This window comes from Nanorana parkeri, unplaced genomic scaffold (assembly GCF_000935625.1).
Source record: "Nanorana parkeri isolate BGI_ZX_2015 unplaced genomic scaffold, ASM93562v1 scaffold2253, whole genome shotgun sequence".
Lineage (NCBI taxonomy): Eukaryota > Metazoa > Chordata > Amphibia > Anura > Dicroglossidae > Nanorana > Nanorana parkeri.
Window position 1 is genome coordinate 94,224 of NW_017308521.1, and position 22,222 is coordinate 116,445.

General features: G+C 40.4%; 1 protein-coding gene across 3 annotated transcripts; it reads right to left on the reverse strand.

Moving 5' to 3' along the window:
• Positions 1 to 1,352: 1,352 nt before the first annotated feature.
• Positions 1,353 to 14,950, reverse strand: RGN (regucalcin). Of its 3 annotated transcripts, XM_018573149.1 has the most exons (8): positions 14,927 to 14,950; positions 11,966 to 11,971; positions 8,099 to 8,265; positions 7,063 to 7,245; positions 5,259 to 5,474; positions 3,207 to 3,338; positions 2,525 to 2,679; positions 1,353 to 1,406 (listed from the first exon to the last, which is right to left on the reverse strand). In XM_018573149.1, the coding sequence occupies exons 3-8, from the start codon at positions 8,259 to 8,261 to the stop codon at positions 1,356 to 1,358; spliced, it is 900 nt and encodes a 299-aa protein (XP_018428651.1). In that variant the 5' UTR covers positions 8,262 to 8,265; positions 11,966 to 11,971; positions 14,927 to 14,950; the 3' UTR covers positions 1,353 to 1,355. The 3 variants fall into 3 exon arrangements, with proteins under 3 accessions (XP_018428651.1, XP_018428652.1, XP_018428653.1); XM_018573150.1 differs by lacking the exon at positions 11,966 to 11,971 and having other exon boundaries at positions 14,921 to 14,942; XM_018573151.1 differs by lacking the exons at positions 5,259 to 5,474; positions 11,966 to 11,971; positions 14,927 to 14,950 and having other exon boundaries at positions 8,099 to 8,273.
• Between the last annotated feature and the right edge of the window lie 7,272 nt (positions 14,951 to 22,222).

Consider the following 22,222-nt stretch of genomic DNA (forward strand, 5'->3'; position numbering starts at 1 on the left):
GAAGCTGTTTTTTTTTCCTATCTATATGTTTACCTCACAATGCTGTATTCAGATGTAATATTCTTCTAAGCAAGTGTCTCCATATTTTATGTTACCCAAAACATTGTTTAATAATAAATGTTTTAGATCATAACTTAGGGAAACCTTTTTTTTAATTTCTGTAATTTTTTCTTTATATAGTAAAAAATAAAAAACCCAGTGGTGAGTAAATACCACCAAATGAAAGCTCTATCTGTCCTAAAAAAAATATATATAAAATTCATTTTGGTACAGCGTTGCATGAATAAATGTCAGGCAAAGTACAACAGCGCTGAATACTGAAAATTGGCCTGGACAGGAAGGGGGTTTAACACCCCGGTCTTCAAGTGGTTAAACTGACATCAAAAGCAAGCTGCATTGGCTGTCAACAAAATCCCTTAAACTTCTAGTTGAGTTTGGCTGTGGCTGTGTGACTAATATAGTTCTGACATTTGTACTTGTATATTAGGTTTTATGTAAGTGGGAAGCAACAAGCAGGTTGTGCCAGCAGCAGAAAAAGATGTGTTCCAGGGACACTAGATTACAGACAAGGGTACATTTGGTGGACCAGTGTAGCACAGAAATGTTTAAATGAAAAATGTAACCACTTAGCATGTTTCCCTGCATGCATCTCAAAGATTAGTTTACAGTTTTAGCCCTGGTTCACACCTAGAAGTTTTTGAGCAGTTCGAAAAGCGCTTTTAACTGCCCAACACAAGAAATCCCATGATTTTCAATGGCCCTGGTTCACACCTGAGCAGAAAAACACCAGACACCTGAAAAGATACAGGAGCTTCTTTGGGCAGTTAAAAGCACCTTTCCTCCCCATAGACATGTTGCACATTTTGGTGAGCATTTTTACGCGCGTTTTTCCATTGCCCACAATGGTTTATGAGCTGCCAATCAAAACGCTTGCCTTCATCTACACGCGTTATAACGCGCATACAAATGTGCACAACGCACAAATAACTGCATGCTACTTACGCGCGTACAAACCCGCAAAAATGGTGCTGCCTAGGTGTGAACCAGGGCTCAAGTGTAGTGTAGCTAAAAAAAACAAGGGCTCTCATTGACTGAACTGTAGGAAAGTAAAACTTTTTTTTAATATTCAGTGAAGCTTGGCAAGTGAAACATGTTCCATTTTTAGTAAACAGACCAAAAACTAAGACAGGCACATTTATTTAGTAACAAAATACTGAAGTTAGGTTTATTCCATTGGATAAAGTATTAGACTGATGTTAGTTGTCGATCTTCTTAACTATAAAGAATATGTAAATGTAAAGTAGCTTTAATATTGGTAGCCACAGAAACAATGGTAGGAAACAAGTCTTTTGTGTTTAACCTGCAAATTCTGTTGGTGGAATTCCTTTCACTCCAAGCCCGGTAATCTGTAAGAAATTAATATTTTAAAAAACATATGTGATTTTATTTTTACCACATTGCATATAAATTGTATTCTGCGGAGGCCCAGTGGTCTTCCTGTATGTACAAAATATATGAGTGTGGATGCTTTTGTTTCTCTCATGGCATATGTACAATGTATTGCGTCCAGGGGCAGAATCTTGAATGGAGTTTACCTGCCCCCCTAGATTATGGTGTTTTATGACATAAGTTGGTGCCAGTGTGTGAGTGTGTGTGTGTGTGTGTGTGTGTGTGGCAAGCACTGGCCATACCATCTCCAAGGGTCAAGCGCTGGCCATACCCTCTCCAAGGGAGATTAGGTCTTCTCTGGTCCTAAAATGTCTTGCAACAGGCCAGGAGGCTCTATGTTTTGTTGAGTACAGGTGTGTGCTAACACAGATCCCTGCGAAACAAATGCTTTTTGCCAAGTGCTTCTACATTTAAAGCTGACCTCTAAAATATAAATGTATACCACTGTTAGGTATTGGTAGAAGTATACATTTTTGACATTTTGGATAGAAAAATCCTTTAACAACTAAAAATATATAAAGTTGTTCAATTCAATTAATGGTTAAAATAACTTTTGACTTTTGGTAAGATGTTCCGAAAATATCTCTTTAAATTTTTTTAATTTTTTTTGGAGTTAGAGAGGGTTAAAACCCCTGTCAGCTTTTTTTGCCATCTGTGTCCCATTGGGGACATTTCCTTTCACTTCCTGTGGAAGTGAGGGAAAATCTCTCCAAAGAGAGGGACATCTCTGGTGGTCAGCAGGGTCGCCAGAATTAGTGTCCCTGTTGGAAGATTTCTCATCTATTCCTGTTCTGATGACAACACAAAATTAAGGATTTTCCTTCGCTTTCAGTGATGGCATTCACCATGACAAATAGCGTGACTCCCCTATAGGGGACAGAGACCGCAACATAACCTGACATGTGTTCTAATTCGTCTCCATGCTATCCAAAATTAACAAAAAAGCTTTTGGCTTCAGTTGTACTTTAAACTTGTTGAACACGTGTCTTTCGTAGCCTAACTTTATCTTATCAAGCACATGTGTATTTATTTTCATAGAACACAAAACAATTCAAGCATTATAATAGAAAATGACCTTGTATATTCCTCCAGACTGAGGCTGGCGTGCGGTCCACTCTTCATCCATTCCTTCACACGCTGATGTCACATACATCTCTGAATAGTCTTTTCCTCCAAAACAGCAAGAGGTTGTTTTATCTACTGGGAGCTTCACAGTCTGGATCACCTTCCCTGCAGAACAGATTAGAAGGTTTACTTCAAGTGCTAAAGAACATGGTGCTGCCTTGGCATTATAAAATAAAGCTTATATACACAGTATCTCGCAGAAGTGAGTACACCCCCCACATTTTTGTACATATTTTATTACATCATTTCATGTGACGACACAGAAGAAATGACACTTTGCTACAATGTAAAGTAGCAAGTGTACTTAGGGGTGTACTCACTTTTGTTGCCAGCGGTCGAAACATTAATGGGCATGTGATGAATTATTTTGAGGGGACCGCAAATGTACACTGATATACAAGCTGTACACTCACTACTTTACATTGTATCAAAGTGTCATTTCTTCTGTGTCGTCACATGAAATTATATGATAACATATTTACAAAAATGTGAGGGGTGTACTCACTTCTGTATATATATATATATATATATATATATATACATATATACACACACACACAATATATATACATACATACACACACACACACACATACACATTTATACACACACACATACAGTATATAGCATACCAGCCTCAGGATCGACACGGATAACACGGCCTCCATTATAGCAAGCAACCCACAGTTTCCCCTCGGAGTCTATGCACATGCCATCTGGAATACCTTCATCCTTCTGTAAGTTGTAGACATGGCGTCGGTTTGCTGTGCAAACAAAAGATGGAGATGCATATTTGTTTTAACAAGATGACAGCAAATAAATCAGAATACAAAACACTTCACAGTATTGATCCAAAAGCAAGCAAAATCAAACATCTGTCATATGAGGCTTGAACCGTGTTTATCTCCCAAAAACTGATTGTATTAATAGAAATAAGGAAGACATTACAATCACAATACAATTCAAGACAAGATGGTAAGGAGAGCCCTGCCCCTGAGGGCTTACAATCTAAAATGCAATAATCATTTCTTTTTTCCCATTTTTGTATCAGTTCAAAACTCCTCGGGAACACAGGCTGTATGAACCTGCTCTATGAGGTATAAACAAAGAGAAGCCAATGTTAAACCTGTGGTCAGGGTATAAATATATTAGTATATTTTTAACGAGCAGTAAATTATATCTAAAATAGGTTCCTACTGACCACTGTAGTTGCACATACTGTTGAGAAATTCCCCTTTTATGTTTATAACAGAGGCACTAAAGTCAATTGTAGTCAGTTTCTTTGCAGCTAGTGCTCAACTTGCTCCCCTCTCCCAGCAGTAACTTGGCAGTCTTTCAGCCTTCTAAAGTAAATATAGAGCACCTGCTCTGTTTACATCTTTTACAGATCTTGTACAGCTTAAGAATGTTAAATACCTGAATATCCACTTTATGACATTGGAACTAAACAGACTGTTGGGGTATTTCTTGGGGCAATTGGACATACATGTATGTCCTTTTTATTGTGCGTCCATGCTTATGTGTGCCCTGTGTCATCTTGTCTTCTAAACATGCAGTGTTAAGCTAGCTATAGATAGGTAGATGCCACCGTGAAGGGAGGCCAAGAAAGATTAGTTAGGTTTAGTGAAATCTGTCATCCTCAAAGTACATGGTGGATCCTAGTGTATACTTCTGATGTTGAGTGTTATTGCCCCCTAGACTAGACTTAAATAGCCTAATCCTAACCAGTGCATTGAATTGAGCTGTTGAATCGGGAACAGGGTCAAGCTGGATTTTGACACCCTTTAGGGTCAACAATAGCCAATTCCTTGTTATGTACTTGTATTCTCTCACACTGAGGAGGACTTTTTTTTTTCAGAGTTGGCTTTAAGCTGGCCATACATGCGGCAATTTGATAAAGTGATTGAACTTTGAATTACTTTTTTTAGAAATGTCAAAGCTATTGAAGAAATAAAATGGTGGTTTCAATTGACTGCAAGAAGATGGGATTGAAATTGTCCCAATGGAAAAATCTGATTGCTTTCAAAGATACCTTAGTTTCTAATGGTTACTTGAGATCGTAATGCCACCACACCTATCTTTCTTAAAGTGACATCTGTATGTATGGAAAGTGGTTGGAATTGACTGAAAATGTACACATTTATGAACAGCTGACCTCTTAAATAAACCTACAAAAAGGCCTTGATTAAGGTCTTGTTGACACCAGCAGTGGTGGGCTGCGTTGCCCGATGTACTCCTAATGCAAAGACAAGGCATATAGCCTTTTTTCTATGGTTTTGTTTTATACCAGGGCTGATGTGCGCTGAAGAAAAAGAAAAAGACAGGTTCCATGTTTGCCCAGCCCATTGTAACATGTCATTGCACCCAGTAAAAGCATAGAATCAAAAAAATTGTAAAAAGAAAAAAACAAAACAGTGCAATACATTGCACAACTGTGCACCTGCTATGGTGTGAATGACCCCCATGAGAAATGATTGTAAATATTGCCGTTATAAAAATAATGACTACCAAATTGCTAAGAAATATTTGTGGTTTTGTTGGAGTTCTTCCTTAAAGTTAAAGGGAAAAGCTAAATTTCTGCACCAAAAAGAAATACAATATGCTCTTACAGCACAGAGGATAGAGCAATGCACCATTGATGACATAATATATTAACAGATCATAAATAAAATAAAAAAACATACATGTTTTTCCAGTTTTCACATCATAATCTAATGCATCCACATTAAAGGAAAGGCTGTCTATGTAGTAGAGGGTTTTGTGATCCAAAGACCAATCTATCCCATTGGAGATATCCACCATATCAAAGTGTTTCACTACAGAGTGGTCTGGATACAGGGTGAACAGGGAGCCTTGGTTTCTTTCTACGACTGCAGGACGGATTTCCTGAGACATAGTGCCTAGAAAAAATGAAGACTAATTAACACAGGTATCATATTCACTAACACAATCCAGATAAATGTATTTATTATTATTAAATGATACTTTAATGTTTACACACATTGCATTCTTACTAAACTCAGGAGTTAAACCTTAAAAATGCATTCAAGTACCTTAAAGGAGAACGCTGAGGTGAGTGATTTCCACTCATCCTCATAGTTGAGCCAACCTGTGACAAAGAAGCTGTCACAGGTTGGCTCTATTGGTCAGGAAGTGAGCGAACACATACCGTCGCTCGCTCACTTTTCGATCATCTCCCTGCAGAGAGCGGTGACTGGAAGCGGTGACTGGCAGTCACCGCTCCCCGCAGGCATTCCCCCCCTCCCCACTCCGATCCTCCAGCGATGAGTGGAGAAACAGATGGGGAGGGGGCGGGCACAGCTGGGTGGATCCAGACAGCATTTCCGGGTTCAGTCCCGACTGTGGTGCTCTCAGTATATCGTGGGCACTAGCCCGCAATATACTGAGCTTTGGGTCAAGAATACATGCCCAATATATTCGTCTCTTCCCCAGACAGAAGAAACCTAGTCTATCCTAGATTTAACCAAAATTCCCATGCTTGCAGTATGCTCCATCCAAGGTTCATCCCTCAATCCATCATCCCTCACCTACTTATTTACTCAAGCTATGGGATTCAATAGCTGCTTAACATAGTGTTCCTACTTTAACCATTTTCTGTTCAGTGTTTTTAATGCATGGGGTGGAGAAAACTTCAGGTTAATATTATTATAAGACTCAAATATTTTTTACAGTGATATTTGTGATTGGCAACTAAAATAAATATGATTATTACAATACCCAAATATTCTCCTTTGAAATTAATGCTATGTATGATAAAAATTGTATTTTAAATGTTGATAGCCATTTGACTTGGATCCAGCATGTAAACGGAAGTTCTGGCTCAAACTGGACAAGTGATTCTATAAGAACGTGGAACAATTGGTAAGTTGTGCTTAATTTATATGTGGCTTTAAGGAAATTTTAGTTTGGAGAAATCCATCATTAAATTAATTATATTAAAGCAAAATACCTATACAGAAGCCTCAGACCATTGCAGCCAAAATCCTAAGCCATGTACTAATAGTAGGACAAAGAAACTGAACCTGTTCAGCTTCAGTGTGAGTTGCATCACTGACTCAGGGCTTGTTCACACCAGTCCCATTGGGCAGTATTGCCCAATGCAGTCCTAATGCACAGACAAGGCAATTCGTCTTATGTTCTATTGTTTCAGTTCACACCAACACGCTCTGCAAAGTTGCACTTTTTCGCAGTGTGTTCTGACATGCATTACTTTTCAACACATAGCAGGGCTTGTGCACAACACACACTAGTGGGCTCGCATTATGCTCACCTTAACATGCACCCACTGGTCTGAATGATTTGTGGCCTGGGAGACACTGCTTCCATTGTATTGTGTCATTTCATGTTTAAAATGATATTATAGAACACAAGCTTCCTACAAATCTCAGCAAGAATGTCTTACCAACTTATATGGTAAATCCCTTTTGATCAATATTTCAATATTATGTACAGGAAGCTTAAAAATACCTGCAAAAAACCTCCCTTCTGGGTCAACTTTTCCATCATTAAAACGATTATTGGGTTTGTCTTCATCAACTCTGGCAAGAGGGGTTACTGACTGGTCTTCCCAATTCAGAGCAGCAAACGTGGTGCCCGTGGCAATCACATAGCCACCTGATTTCCGAAGTGCCACAGAGCCAACAGGTTCCTCTACAGATGGAATACAAAACAAACATCAATCCAACAAAAAAAAAGTCTCTGGTTAAGGTGGACTTTATGTTTGCTGTACCCTGGGTCCCCCTACTTCTACCGTGTTGCTGACTACCATTGGCTTATAATAAAAGTGCTAAAATTCTTGGGTTCAGATGACCAGCTTCTTACACACCACCACCGTCTTCCTCCACAGCTTCCACACTGACTAGCTGTCTTTGCCTGAGCAGCCAATCAGTGCATCTGCTTACACAGATCCCAAACTTTGATTATAAGCTTTGAATAGAAAGCTACAATAAAATCAAACAGTCATTTAGGCATAACTCTTCCACCTTTTCAGTGAGGATATTGTAATATTTAGATGTTTTCTACAAAACGTGTGAAACAAGTTTTAGGTTGCATCCCCACGAGGGAGACCCGTCTGGATACTCTTGTTATTCAAAAACTTACTGGTGGGTCATACAGTTTTCCCCAATATTGGACTTAGAGTGTGTATGCATGAATGGGGGCATTAGACTGTAAGCTCCTGGAGGGCAGTAGCTGATATCAGAAATGTAATGCCCACCCCTATCTGTCTCTATGATGTTTCTACAATAAATGGTGAGTGCATCTGGACAGGAAGGCAGACAGAAATAAATAATATATATATATATATATTGTGATACCATCACTTTCCATCATGAAAAGAAATAAGGGCAAATCTTCCCGAAAGAAACCCAGCACAATAGAAACCTTATAGAGGTTCTAACCTTTCCTTGCTCTATCCAAAACTAAATAAAACGTTTTGGCTGGGGTTGGGTTTAATGTGCTCCAGGATGATGTCTGTCCTGTGTATTGTATGTGCTCTACTTACTTAGATTAACAGTCTGTATTTTTTTAGTATTGGGGTTCCACTGGCAGACCTTCTGTCCTGTAATGTCAACGTACACTAACACTCCTTCTTTCTCTTCCCAGACAGGAGACTCTCCAATCTTGTATTTTTCAGTCACAACACATTCTATCTTGATGGATGACATGGTTCTATAAAAGGACAAGTATACTCAGAACAGGCATATTTATAAAATTCCTGTGAACAGAGGCACATTTACAAGTGTTCATTGCAAAGTTGCCGAATGTTGGTAAACAAAAAAAAAAAAAACCACAAACAACTTCAAGGCATTGCAAAAAAACAGTGCATACTTACCACTACGGCCCGTGACAAGTCCAAACTCCCCGCTGCATGTTGTAGTTCTTGCCACTGGCTCCTATGTCACTACAGAACCCAGTAGTGAAATAGAAGAGGGCAGGTGGAATCATTGAGCACAATGAGGGATGCATGGGAGTAGTCCTAGAACCGTGGTGGCAAACCTTGGCACTCCAGCTGTTTTGGAACTACAAGCCCCATGAGGCATTGCAAGGCTCTGACAGCCACAGACATAACTCCCAGAGGCAGATGCATGTTGGGATTTGTAGTTTTGGCACAGCTGGAGTGGCAAGGTTCGCCACCACTGTCCTAGAAGTACTAAATGCTGAAGGTTGTACTACTTGAGAGTGGAGTTCGAACTCACTACCTGCTGAAAAAGGTAAGAACTTGGTGTTTTCTATTGCAAAACAATGCTTTGGATTTTTTTTTTTCTAAAGCAACAGAGTCCCTTTAAAGTACATTAGGAGGATATTTTGGAAAATCTGTGAATCTTGATAAATGTTATAGGGGGTGTGAAGTTTGAATTCCTCTGTCAAAGTCACAGATAGCAAGAAAGACCTGACATAGGAACTGACAGTTACAGGCTGTATAGAAAAGGATAAAGCCCTCCTTACCATCTTGTCTTAAATTGTATTGTGACTGTAATGTCTTCCTTATATTGTTAAGCGCTGTGCAAACTATTGGCGCTATATAAATCCTGTATAATAATAATAGTAATAATAATAAAGTTGCAGAGTTTAACTCAGCATGGTAAAGAGCAAACCAAGCGAGGAATGCACCTACCCACAAGTCAGCCCTCAGGCATCTTTCCTCGTTTGGACACGTAGATGGCTGACTAATGTAACATGAAACATCTGGAAACAGCACCTTGACATTGTGAAAGTAGATAGGCTTCATGTATCAGTCCATTTCCTCTCTATTGCAAGTTGATGCAATTAGGCTCTAAGTATTAGGAATAGTCACCTTTTCCACTCCGCCAAAGTTGTTGGAAAGCATGCGAGGATATAGTTATACTTGGCAATTACCTCTAACAGCTGCTTCAGAATCCTATAGAATTTTGCTCACACCAATAAAACATGCGGTAAAATGCTGGAATGTATAATTTCCCACAAAGTGCAAAACCACCGACAGCGAACACAACCAAGGCAAAGCCCTTTTCCACCTCATTTAAGGCTTCAACTTCTCTACCACTTTTACATCATTCATCTATTTCTAAACATTTAAAACATACTATTTGCTACTTAGCAACAATAATATAAAAAGGAAAGGCCTTCAGTGAATACACAGGGAATCTGACATTTACTGTGTTATAAATAGTGTAAATGATACAGTTAGAACCTTTTGAAAATAAAAAAAGAGATTGAAGAATGCCAAAATGTTAATTTGGTGACTAGGGTTTATAAATGCAGTCAATAATTTACTGGCAAAGGTGCAGTGAATGTTACGCACATTCCTTACTATGCACATTACACTGAGGAACACAGAGGGATGACCTATTAATTTACGCACATTAGGGAGGTTTGAATAAATCCAATCCCACCAAAAAGATGACAATTTTTCTTCATACCATTTTCACTAAGAAGCTAAGCTCTGTATGTGTGCGTCACATCAGTCCATGCCCTTAAGTAGCTTACAATCTAAGGGTCCTACCTTATACTGTATGCACATATACAAGGGTCAATTTGGACAGGAGCCAGTTAACCTATCAGCATATCTTTGGAGTGTGGGACGGAACCAGAGTACCTGGAGGAAACCCATGCAATCACAGGGAGAACATGCAAACTTCATGTAGATAGCCAAACCTGGACTCTAACTGGGACTTCAGTGCTTCAATGCACGGTAGTGGCATTACAGACCGGCTGCTACTACGCGAGATCTCATGAACAATGCATGTGGTGGTGACAGCGGAGAATGGAAATGGGATGGGACAGCAGAAGAATAAGCACTCTATGGAGACACATGCGGTGCAAGATTTTTAAATCCATGTGTTGATCGCCCGCCATTGCTACGAAACCCGGCCACCACCTTAAAAAAATAAATGCCATTTTCTTTTACATTTACTACACTGCTTCACTACTATTTAACTATCCCATCATTAGCAATTGGACCATGTACATTGTTATTGTGAGCACGCAATCTATATATCCAGCTGAGAATAAGGGAGAAAGTAAAACTCCATTTGACGTCTTGTATTCTTCTTTTATAATAAATTCTATAGAACGTAGAAAAAATAATTTCACAGCTATCATAGCATTGATCCTAATTCATTCAGCTGCAATAGCAATGAAATTAACCTCTTCTGCTTTGCCCATGTAGGGGAAAAGAAGAGGTTGACTAATGCCTGGCCCCTCTCTAGCACATACTCCCCTTCCCTTCCATCCCCCACTGCTCAGTATGACCCAGGAAGTGGAGAGAAATATGTGGTAAATCTATGTATAAAGGACCATTTTACATTTGAGTTTCCTTTTTCCATGTGGCAGCACTAGTGCTTGACAATTGGATACTCAGGCCCCAATGGGGAAACAGTCCTCAGCCCAGTGTAAGCTTGGACTATGATCAATTCTAAGCTTACACTAAGCTGCTTCTTCTTCTTGCTTCCAGCAGCAAGGGAAACTGCTGGTTAATGTCAAGGGGACCAGTATAAAGCAGTTTTACTTACCCGATTACCACTCCAAATGGCTCCAAGACTGGTGCCCACAGCCTCTTCCCTTTCACTTTGGCAGTCGGAAGCCCACTGGCATCATATACTAATGCAGGCCCCATAGATGTGCATTTTACGTGAGGATACAAAAGGAGATTCCAGAAGCCAGAGCCGAGGGGAGAGAAGATAGCGCTGACTGCTGGGGTAATGGGGATCAGGTAAGGAAAAGTATTTTTCACTATACCCCTAGACATAAATGAGCAAAAACAGCACAACAAACACGGGATAACAAAAACCTCCTTGCAGTTTGACTACCCCCACACATTAAGGGGAGTTTTTTTGTATTCCCAGAGATCGGCTGTAAGCTGGCCACACATACTACAGACAAAAGTTGATTGGAAAAAAAAATCGACTTTTGTTGTGTGGGGTGGGGAAAAGTGGGGGTGTTAGGGTGCCAACAAGGCCTCATATGCCTTGAATTTCTGCAGGAATAACCCAAATTTGAGCAGTGTATGGCCAGCTTTAAGCCATGTTGTATGCACCGCATGATTGTTAAGGTCCTGTTCACACTTGAATGGGGCTGAGAGTGAATGGGGCCTAACTCACAGGAACAGACATTATGTAAAAGTAAACAACCAACTTTGTAAACACTCACAGGCAGTTTATCGTACAACAGGATCAGAAGTTTACAAGCTGATAATTAATCCAGAAATGAGACATGGAGTGCTATTGATCTCAGCTGCACTAAGAACACAGCTTGACTTGAGAAAGAAAAAGCTGATGGAGAACTAATGAGTTTTCTTTCGATTAGGAAATCCTATCTATTCCATTTCCTGCTACACAGTTTGTGTGGCATGTAGGCTAGAGAATTAGATTGCACTGCAATCCAGCATTACCCGTGATCCAACTGCTCCACCTATAGGAAAAGAATGAAACACTCTGCAAACTCACAGCCTTATTGAGATCACATTTACATCGGTCTCCTGCCTTTGATATATTGATCTGGGAAGCATAAACAAACCTTACAAACTCTCCATCATTTAGTCCTGTTTGGAGTATCCAGTCGTCCCTGAACACATAGATTTCTATTTTCTCTAAACACGTTCCCTGAATGCACCTAAACACAGGTGAACACCCAGTGTTAATGATACAATTTAAAATCATTCCATGCATTTATACGTGTTAGAAATGTCCTATGAACACATATAGATGTATGTATTCCTATCTAATCCTCTTGTCTTAAATTGTATTGTAACTGTACTGTCTCCCTTTACTAAAAACTGTCACTGCTATATACTGTATAACAATAGTTTAAAAAATGTATGTCACTACAGGTACAGATGCACCCCCTTGGATGCAGATAGTCTGCGTCCAAGGGTGTGCATCTGTACCTGTATGGATGTACACGTTTGGGTCAGTGGATAGCCACGTGAAGCCACATCCTGCCATAGAGATGTACAGGCAGCTGCCATAAGTGACATGTCATTCTGAAAATGATAGTTACCTGGTTGTTACCATAACTCTAGAAAAACCGAAGAATTATGGCAGAAAAAGACCAAGTGGTAAAACAGGTTGTCCCCCTTTTTACATTTCTGGTGTTTTTGTTTTTTTAACTATAGAAAATATAAATGTATGTTTGTCCCAAGCGTGTTTAAATTCACTTACTATTGTCTGACTAACTCTGCTGGAAGGCTGTTCCAAACATCAATTACTCTAGGTAAAATAATAGTTTCTAAGGTTAGTTTGAACTTTCCTCCCGCTAGTTTGAGCTCCTAGCCCTGTGTTCTTGATCTTTGCTTCATAGTGCAAATACCGCCCTCCCGAACCTGCTTTACACTCTTCATGTGTTTAAAGGTTTCAGTCATGTCTCCTTTTCCTTCTTTCCTCAAGACTGTACATATGAAGTTCATGTAGTATCACCTGATAATTTTGATCCCTTCTTACCTTGGTGACCATTCTTGTTGCCCATCTCTGAACTAGTGCTATCTTATCAATATCTTTTTTAGGTGAGGTTTCCAGAAGTGGACACAGTTTTCTAACTAAAGATCTATACAGTGGAAATAACTATACAGATCTACATAGGGAAATCAGGGCCTCCTTCCTCCTGTTAGGGATCCCTCTAACCCTCTCTGACACCATCTATTGCTGTCTGAATAAAAGTGGTAATAGAAGATCCAGGAAGGTCCCAACTCTGAAAGATTGACATAAAAAAACCTAGACTAGAGCATGCTAAAATACACCTTACAGAAAGTTACAGTCCCTCTGTGGGAATGTCCTTTGGGCAGAGGAAACAAAATTAGTGCTTTTTTGTAAGTCACAACAGCTCTATGTAGACAAAAGAAAAAAAAAAAACACACCATTCATTCTGTTACGCATTAAGAACGTTATTGTTTTGCTTTGCTGACTATTGAATCAGGTGACATAAACCTGTGCAGGGCACTATTATATAAAACCATCAAGGCATTCTGTGGTGAAACATAATGCTCAGTGTTGAAAAGCTCTGTCTCAGTCTTAGGTCATGAGTCCAACTGCAGGAAAATGAGACAAAACATACATCTACCATAATCCAAGAATGGTTGATAAGCAAAGATAGAAGGAACCCTTCAAACCAAAAACAACTTGAGCAGTTTGCTCAAGAAGATTAGGACAAACTGTCAGTTGAGAAGTGCAGAAGTCTTATTCTGTGCTACAGAAAATGCTTGATTACAATTATTGCCTCCAAAAGGAGTGGGCTACAAAATATTAGGTGAAGAGTACCAAATATGTCAATGCAATTGTCATTGATTTTATTATTTACAAATGCCAATTTCGAACGGATCCTGAGCTATACAAACTACATTTCTTATTATGACCCTGTCATGCATGGACTACATAATGGGGATTATGTGCTGTGTGTCATGGCCAAGGAATGTATAGAAGATACTGGGGCAAAAAAAAAAAAAGAGAAAGAATATTTTATAATGGCTTTTATTGCACCTAAATGGTAATCTATACCCACTATAATAGAAACTATGAATTACATCAGTTATTTTGTGGTGCTCTGTCATGTTACTCATTAGAACCTTTTTTGTGTGTGTGATCATGGAGAACATCAATGTAACTCCAGAAGCAAAATAGGCAATAAATGACCATATGCATCTAACACTCCTGTGTTCTTATTTTGAGATACCCACATCCAAGACTGACACTTAAAAAATCCCTTTTTAATCCAACATACATATCTGCCATTAAGTATATGTTGGGTGGATTCCCAACCCATTGTTTCAGCCTATTTCTGTTCTTTCTTTCATCTGATACCAAAAAATTAAACTTCCAGAATTGTCTATCTAAAATTTTTTAAACCAAAAGGTTATTGATTTTAATCTATGCACCCGGATTGTATATGTCAGATTGTTGCTCAAGAGTATTATTATTACATAGTATTCATATAGCGCCAACAGTTTGCGCAGCGCTTTAAAATATAAGGAAGACATTACAATTACAATACAATTTAAGACAAGATGGTAAGGAGGGTCCTGCCCCTGAGGGCTTACAATCTAAAAGAGGAGGGGGAAATGATACATGTGGAGGTAGCTGTGAGGGGATGAACCACAGATACAGAAATAATTTAGAAGAAATAATCAGTATCCATATAGTTAGTAACTTTTACACAAGCAGTAGGAGTAATCTAATAGTGATTGGTCTATAATCTTAAATTTGCAGTGAGAATAATGATATTTAAAAGATAAGATTCAGTAGGCAGCTTTATTCTACAACAAATGCAATCTACACGGTTGTACTTCTGGTAGTGAGATTCATACTCTAGAAACATCATATATGCAGCAAATAAAATATAACAGGATAGATCTTACTTATGGAAATCTGTTCCAGCTTCTCTGTGATGGCTCAAATGCACTGTTGGCTTACAGGTTTATATCTGTCAAGTCAATTAATTTTTAACTACATTGCTTAATGCACCTTTGAAACATCAGTTTAGCATGATTAACAAAATACTCCTGGCTAATCATCCAGAAACCATAGCCTTCTTCAGCACTTTCTCCATTCTATGGGAGCCAGTTTGGGAGTGGGTCAGAAAAAGGGCACTGACTATTTACTAACCCAGCACAAATCTGTAACCAGATGCTTAACATTAACCTACTGAGCAAAAAATTGAAAAATAACGGGTATGCTCAGCTTTATAAACACATGGTGGCTACTCTCTCTTACCTGTGCTTTACACCCTTTAGCAAATGATAATTGACATATGATTGAGAGCTGGCCTGTTTTGCCTATAGCAGTTGATCGGGTCTTTTTCTTAATGGGTCATGGCAATGTATCTTGTCCTAACTTCGGGTAGAAGCACAGCTTTTCTAATTTATTACAGCTTGCCTTCAGTATTTCCTCTAATGAGTCATACAGAGGGATATATAAATGTCTGAACTCCAAACTCAAAGCCCAGTCAGGCTGCAAAGCTTTACAGCCAACACTGGCATCAGCTGAAATGACCAGGTCAATAGAGTAGAATGTAGTAAACATATAGTTAGCTGCTTTGAACGCCTGGTGTTGGGTAGCATATGAACAAACCACAAGTGATAATTAAGAGGATTATTCACAAAAGAGCCGAAGGATCCAGCAGTAGCTTCGGCTGATTCTTCGGCTCGCTTCGGCCGCCTGAGCCCTTTGGTTCAGTCGAACCGATGGGCTGCTGTATGCTCTATTCACAATAGCCCGTACAGCAGCTGAAAGCAGAACTCATGCCACAGAATGGCATTCTGACAGATGCCAGCGAAAAAATATACAATTGGGTGGAGCTAGCAGTGACATCACCGCTTGCTCTGCCCAACTGTTTACATCTGACAGCCCAGTATCCTCGAGGACGCTGGGCTGTCATTGAAAGACAACTGGGCGGAGCCAGCCGTGACATTACAGCTGGCTCCACCCAGCTGTTTTTCAAGGGGAGGTTGGTCGACTTCGGCCGACCTTTCTCCACGCCTGGGGTGTCACTACGGCTCAGCCGAGCCAAAGCATATGCTTTTGACTCGGCTGAGCCGAGCGAGCGAGCGGACGAATCGGCGGGCTTCGAGGTTTTTTATTATTATTATTATTATTTCTATTTCGTTGAGTCGTCGTGGACAGCGCTGGACGTCATGATTGACCTGAGGATTATGCCGGTGGATCAATTTTTGTTCTTTTAAAAAAATAAAAAGACTTGTCAAAAATGTTTTTGGTTTTTTTTTCAATTAAAGGATTTTTTCTAAAGTGTGGCGTCTTTTTAAATATTTTACTTTAATTCTTTAGGGAATGGGTAGGGGTATAAGTACCCTTTACTCATTCACAAGGGGGGGCACATCTGGGCGCTCATTCATCCCCCCTTTCCTGCCCTGCCAGGCCTGTGCTCGGATCAAGGGTCTGGTTGGGAATTTTAGGGGGTGTGGTTTCTTCCCCCCCCCCATTTTTGTGGGTGTGGTTTCTCAAAATTCCTACCAGACCTTAAGGGCCTGGTATGACTTTGGGGGGGGGGACCCCCACACACTTATTTTAACTTGGGGTCCCTCCTACAATTCGTACCAGACCTAAAAGGGCCATTTTATTTTTTGGGGGAACCCCACGCTTTTCTTTTTTTTTTTTAAATGGGGTCCCTCCTAACTTTCCTACCAGATCTAAAGGGTCTGGTATGGTTTGGGAGGGGGACCCCATGCTGTGTTTTGTTCTTTTTTCCTTTTCTCTAATATTTATTTTATTATTTCCTTAACTTTCATTTTTTTTAAACATTTATTTGAATAATTAAAAAAGCTTCGGCTCAGCAGATCCAGATTTGGTTCGGCTGAGTCCAACTCCTTCTGCACTTTGGCTCAGCTGAACATGCAGAGCATGTTCGACTGACCGAAGGCAGCCGACATACGGCTGATCTTTAGCTGAAATCAGCCATACTGAGCTGAAGTGAATAGCCGAAGGTAGTTCGGCTCTGTTCACTTTGGCTCGGTTATTCCCTCAGTTGCCTTCGGCAGCTAAGTGAATGACCCTCCAAGAAAGATTTTTTCGGTGAGTAGAACCAGATAGACTATTTTTAAGCTGGCCATGCACTTTTAAATAAATTTACCAGACTCCTTCATGCTTGCTAAACACATGTGACTACCAAATAGATACATTTTTTTGTAGCCAGAGATTAAAATCACCAGCGGGATTCCCACTGGTACGTGTGCCTAAACTCCTAGTAGGTAACCTTGCTCAGGTTAACAATTTGTGTTTACTGGGCCAGTTTTTTTCATGTTAAATGGAGACTTGCAGAGTTTCTCATATGCATTTACTAAACATACAGGAACAGTAGGTATTACTAGTGCTTAGTATGATGCAGTTCTTTAGCTGCATGTGTTTGTTTGGGATTGTGTAAATCAGCTGGGGCACAACTACCATGATTTATAACACAGATTACAAATAAAACCACAAACCAGATAACAGTATATCGAAAAGTCAGAAAAGTTGGGGTTTTTTAGGCAGCCGACTGACAACTTGCACACCAAGAATTTCTTGAAAAAGTATATTTTAATTGATTAAAAAGCAAATAGAATTGATAAAATTGACAACATGATTCCCCTGTAAACTCACTCCACATTGATTAAATTCATTCATATATAGATGACAATCAGAATTCTTGTGCAATTGAACATGATTGAAAAAACATGATTGAAAAGTTCATAAATACATAACATGATTAATATAATGAAAGATGATGGAGGAGCTTGATTTTCTCAACGTTTCGCACTAGATAGCGCTTCTTCAGGAGATGAAGAGGGAAGTTGTCTATACAGTTTAGAGAAAATATATATAGAAGATATAAACATAATTGAACTTCAAACATAGCCACTTGAACTTGTCTCGTGGTATGGTACACAGGTAGGTATATGTATATAAATATATCACCTACCCTTGGAGTCTGTGTGCATCCCAGTCTATGTTTATGATCATGCTCCCAGCACTGTTTTGCTACAAAAACTTAGGCACAGATCTAGTAGAATGCACCTTTACAGGAAAGGGTGGAGCCCAATCCTTAAGACCATATGTTTGGATGATGGTCTACCCGAGATCATGGAACGAGAACCAGTACACCCTCATTGGGTCCATTTGGGATGACAAATAGCAAATGAGTATTCTGCAAGGTCCAGTGGCTAGGAAATGGGCTGTCGCTGCCTGCACCACATCCAGACAATGGAAGGAATTTTTCTTTTGAGTAACCAGAGGAAAAGAGAAACTTCTTGGCTGAAGTGAATGGCAAAACCTACATTAGGCTTAAAAAGATCTTAGTTTCATAGCTATTTAATAACTTAATGTCCTCTTTTTTTGTATCCCGCCATTGTATGTCTGATTGATGGACTGCAGAGATATATCTTTGTGTTGTTGTGAAAAACTTTATTGAACTTTGTTTAAAATAAGATCACAGATTTAGAGTTGCCCCTGTCCCTTAGAACCTGGACTTTAAGAGCAATGCAGTTAAAGCCAGTGACTGTGAAGGATGGCAAATGAATCCTTGTGACAGAAGATCCTGGCAATCCAGCAGTGCCTACGGGGCATGTCTGGAGTCTTACCAAGTCTGTGTACTACTTTTGAGCAGGAGCTGCAACTAAAGGATTGCATTTTGATTGTGTGAATGTAAGTTCTTTTAACCGTTTCTTAATAGTGTTTAAAGATTTTATGCTCTTTTGGAGCGATGTTGTACACTTAGCTGAGTATCGGCTAGGAGAATCTGGATGCTGAGAATTTGGATTGCTGTCCGACAACCGAGAGATTTAGGAACGCTACTGACCATTTATTTAATGGTCTTTCCCCAGTCTGGCGAGTGTGGTGTAAAAAAAGGTGGAGAACACTTTGGCACAGAATTGAAGGTTTCTCTTATCATGTACACTGAGGACTTAACGATGTCCATAGTGATGCATTGTTTGCACAGATTGGGAAGCACATTATATGGTGTGGTACAACTAGTGGAGTTTAACACATTATTGTGTATGCAGTTATATTGTGCATGTAACCAATCACTATAGCACTTGTGTTATTTTAAATCGAGGTAGGAGTGCGGATTGATTTAGTGAAGGTGTACTACTTTTGCCCGAGTCTGGAGCAATGAGGATAACCTTTAACCCGATCCTGCGAAGCAGGCTAAAATGTTTTAAAAGGTAGGAAAGGCAAAGATCAGGATGTACCGATTCATAGTTACATAGTTACATAGTATTTGAGGTTGAATAAAGAATGGATCCCTGTACCTGGGGAAAAACCCATCCAGTTTGTTGTTGAACATTGAGGCCATGAGGTCCACATCCATGTCCCCCACAAGCAACACAGGTCTTGGTACACTTCAGGGTGGAGGGACCACTCCCCACCCCCCGTGTACAGACTTTGCTCTTTGTGGAAATGTGCCTGGAAACTGTCTACACCTGAAATGTAAACAGCAGACAAGACAGGACCATTAAAGTCTCCCCAGGGCAGTATCCAACCTACCTCATCGCAGGAAGACTATCTCCACCCTGATGAATGATGTATGCCACTACTGTGGTGTTCTCTGACTGAATCCAGACTGGAAAACCCTCAAGCAATTCTGAATAGACTGCCAAATCACCCAATGTTTCAGGATGTTTAAGTCCGACAGACTGGCATGCTTCGCAAGGATATGTGGGACATGGGAAGGAAGAACATCCCTGACCCTAGTTCCACTAAGCCAAGAACAACCTGGTCCTCGGTGATAGATAATTTGATATGCTCAAAGCCACGACAACAGAATCTTGAGTTGTAGATGTCTGGAGTGAAAATGGGTACATGGAATTGCTTACTATCAGACCTAGAACTGTCAAGCAAAAGCAGAGGAGTTCCTATGGAGGAACACTTTGGTCTAAGCTGTGTGCAGAACTGGACCCAGATACTAAAAAAATGTGAGTTGGTTCAAGTGTCAATTATTGAAGGTTCAGGAGTCACAAAATCACTGCATCAACTGGATAGTCAATTTCATGTTGTCTGACAGAACCCATGCGTCAACTGTTCTCTCAACATGTTGTCTACTGGAACCAGCAGCTTGATGAATACCCAAGGTGTGGACAAAAGGCCGAAGGGCAAGGTCATAAACTGGCAGTGCAGGGGCACCTGATGAGCTGGAAAGATGGGGACATATAGGTAAGCATCTTTATTGTTCACAGAAGCCAGAAAGTCTCCCAGGTGAAAGGAAGCAATTACAGATTTGGTAGATTCCATGTGGAATAAAGACATTTGATGCTTTGAGATTCAGAATGGGGTAAATTACCCTTTTTGGCTTGAGAATGGTGAACAGATTGGAGTAGCACCCCTGGAACCAGTCTACCACACAAACTGGGACAAAGACACCTTCAACCAGAAGACCAAAAAAGGCTCGATAAAGATCTGCTAATCTGTGTGGTGACACAAGCAGGTTGGAGGTGAGATACTGAGGAGGGGCAAGGCGAAAAACTTCAGTTTGTAGCCCTTGGATACTTCCTTTTGCACCGAGGCATCTGCAAAAGGTTAACAAAAGTTCTCCCACTCTGGAGTGCCAGACCCTGAGGCTAGACAGAGGGCAAGCTTGAGAAAGTGGGGGTCTCGATGTGGAGGTTGAGAGAGTGGAGAAACAAAAAGGGATGTTTATGAACAGTGAAAGAGTTGCAGTCTGTTTCTTGGGCTTCTTCTGCTCTCACCAGGAGTATCCTGGATGATGTTGCCAATAGCTGGTTTGAAAAGACTCTGTCCCTTGAAGGTCATGCAGATCAAATATTTTTTACATAAGTGTTCCGCAGTCCAGCAATGTAGCATACACCTTGACGTGAGGCATGTGAGAAATGAGGCACTTCCTCTAACAGAATAGTAAATGCCTTTGTTAAGGTGGGGATCCACAATTGAAAGACAGATTCTGCACAAAATTCTTACCAAACGGAAACAAGGCTAATTTGCACGCAGGGGAAGTAAACAGATTATCAGGATGCTTTCAATCTTCATAGAGAGATAGTTGAAGAGTACCAAGTTAAAGGTTTTGAAGCATTAGGAGTTTTAAAGGACCCAATACAGGATAAAGCACAGGCAGAAGCAACAGGCTGGCCCCTCTGAGTTCAGAGTAGTGTGCATTGCCTCAATTAGAGCCAAAACAATCTCCTTTAATTTGGGAGTAATAGCAGTAGACTTAAGACTCCACAGGGGTAAACTCATCAGTCAGGACTGGGGAGGTGTAGAATCAGACAGGGTCTCTGCGGCCGATGACCCAACAATCGCGAAGGCCATGGGCAAATGAAATCGAGACTCTGCAGGAAAGGGCTCTTGCAACTGAGTAATTTGGGACAATATCTTGCATGACCATGGTAAAAACCTCAGCCGAGGATCCAGCCACACCAGATGGAGCCAAAAGAGGTTTCTGAGGATAGGACAGACGAAGAAAAGATAACATAGTTCCACCCTGACTTGACTGGTTTGCAGCATTCTGGCTTGGTGCCATTTTACCCACCTGTGATACCTCCTTTGTCTGAGCAGACTCTAATGTTGCTCACTACTGCCAGGCTCCCTCTTATGGCCAAACAGGAGAGCATCATGTGAGAGAGCCAGATGTGAGTTTCCTGTCCCTGAGTGATGATGATGTCACCCCACTCACTATATAAATCACTTAGTCCAGTCTGACCATGCGTCGTCTTACCTGCTTGTGCATTCCTGCTGCTCTGAGTATTGATTCTGTGTATGACCCGACCCTAGCTGGCGGTCTCCTTTGGTTCCGGCTCCTGGCTTGTTCCAGACAACGCCGAGTTCCTGGTTCCTGCTCCTGGCTTGTACGACTACCCACTCCAGCTCCTGACCTTGGCTTGTTCCGGTTTATGATTTTTGCTTGCTCCTGTGGATAACGTTCTTAATAAATATATTTAACTAGCACCTTATGTTTGTCTGGTTTTCAATGTGTTTGGACATGCAGATATTGGCATGGTCAGTTGGTGAGCAAGCAGAACCGAAGCCTTTAGTAGAGTATGAGCTGGGGGCATCCGGTACAGAACCCCCTACCCTCAGGCACTATTATACATACATAGGTTTCATGCAGGGAGGGCCTGCCCACTCCTGCACCTGGCTGATGATTACTTGAGTGGCCAAGGATACAACACGTGCAAAGAACTGACTTCCAAGTGAAGATATTTGTTTGAAAACTGCCC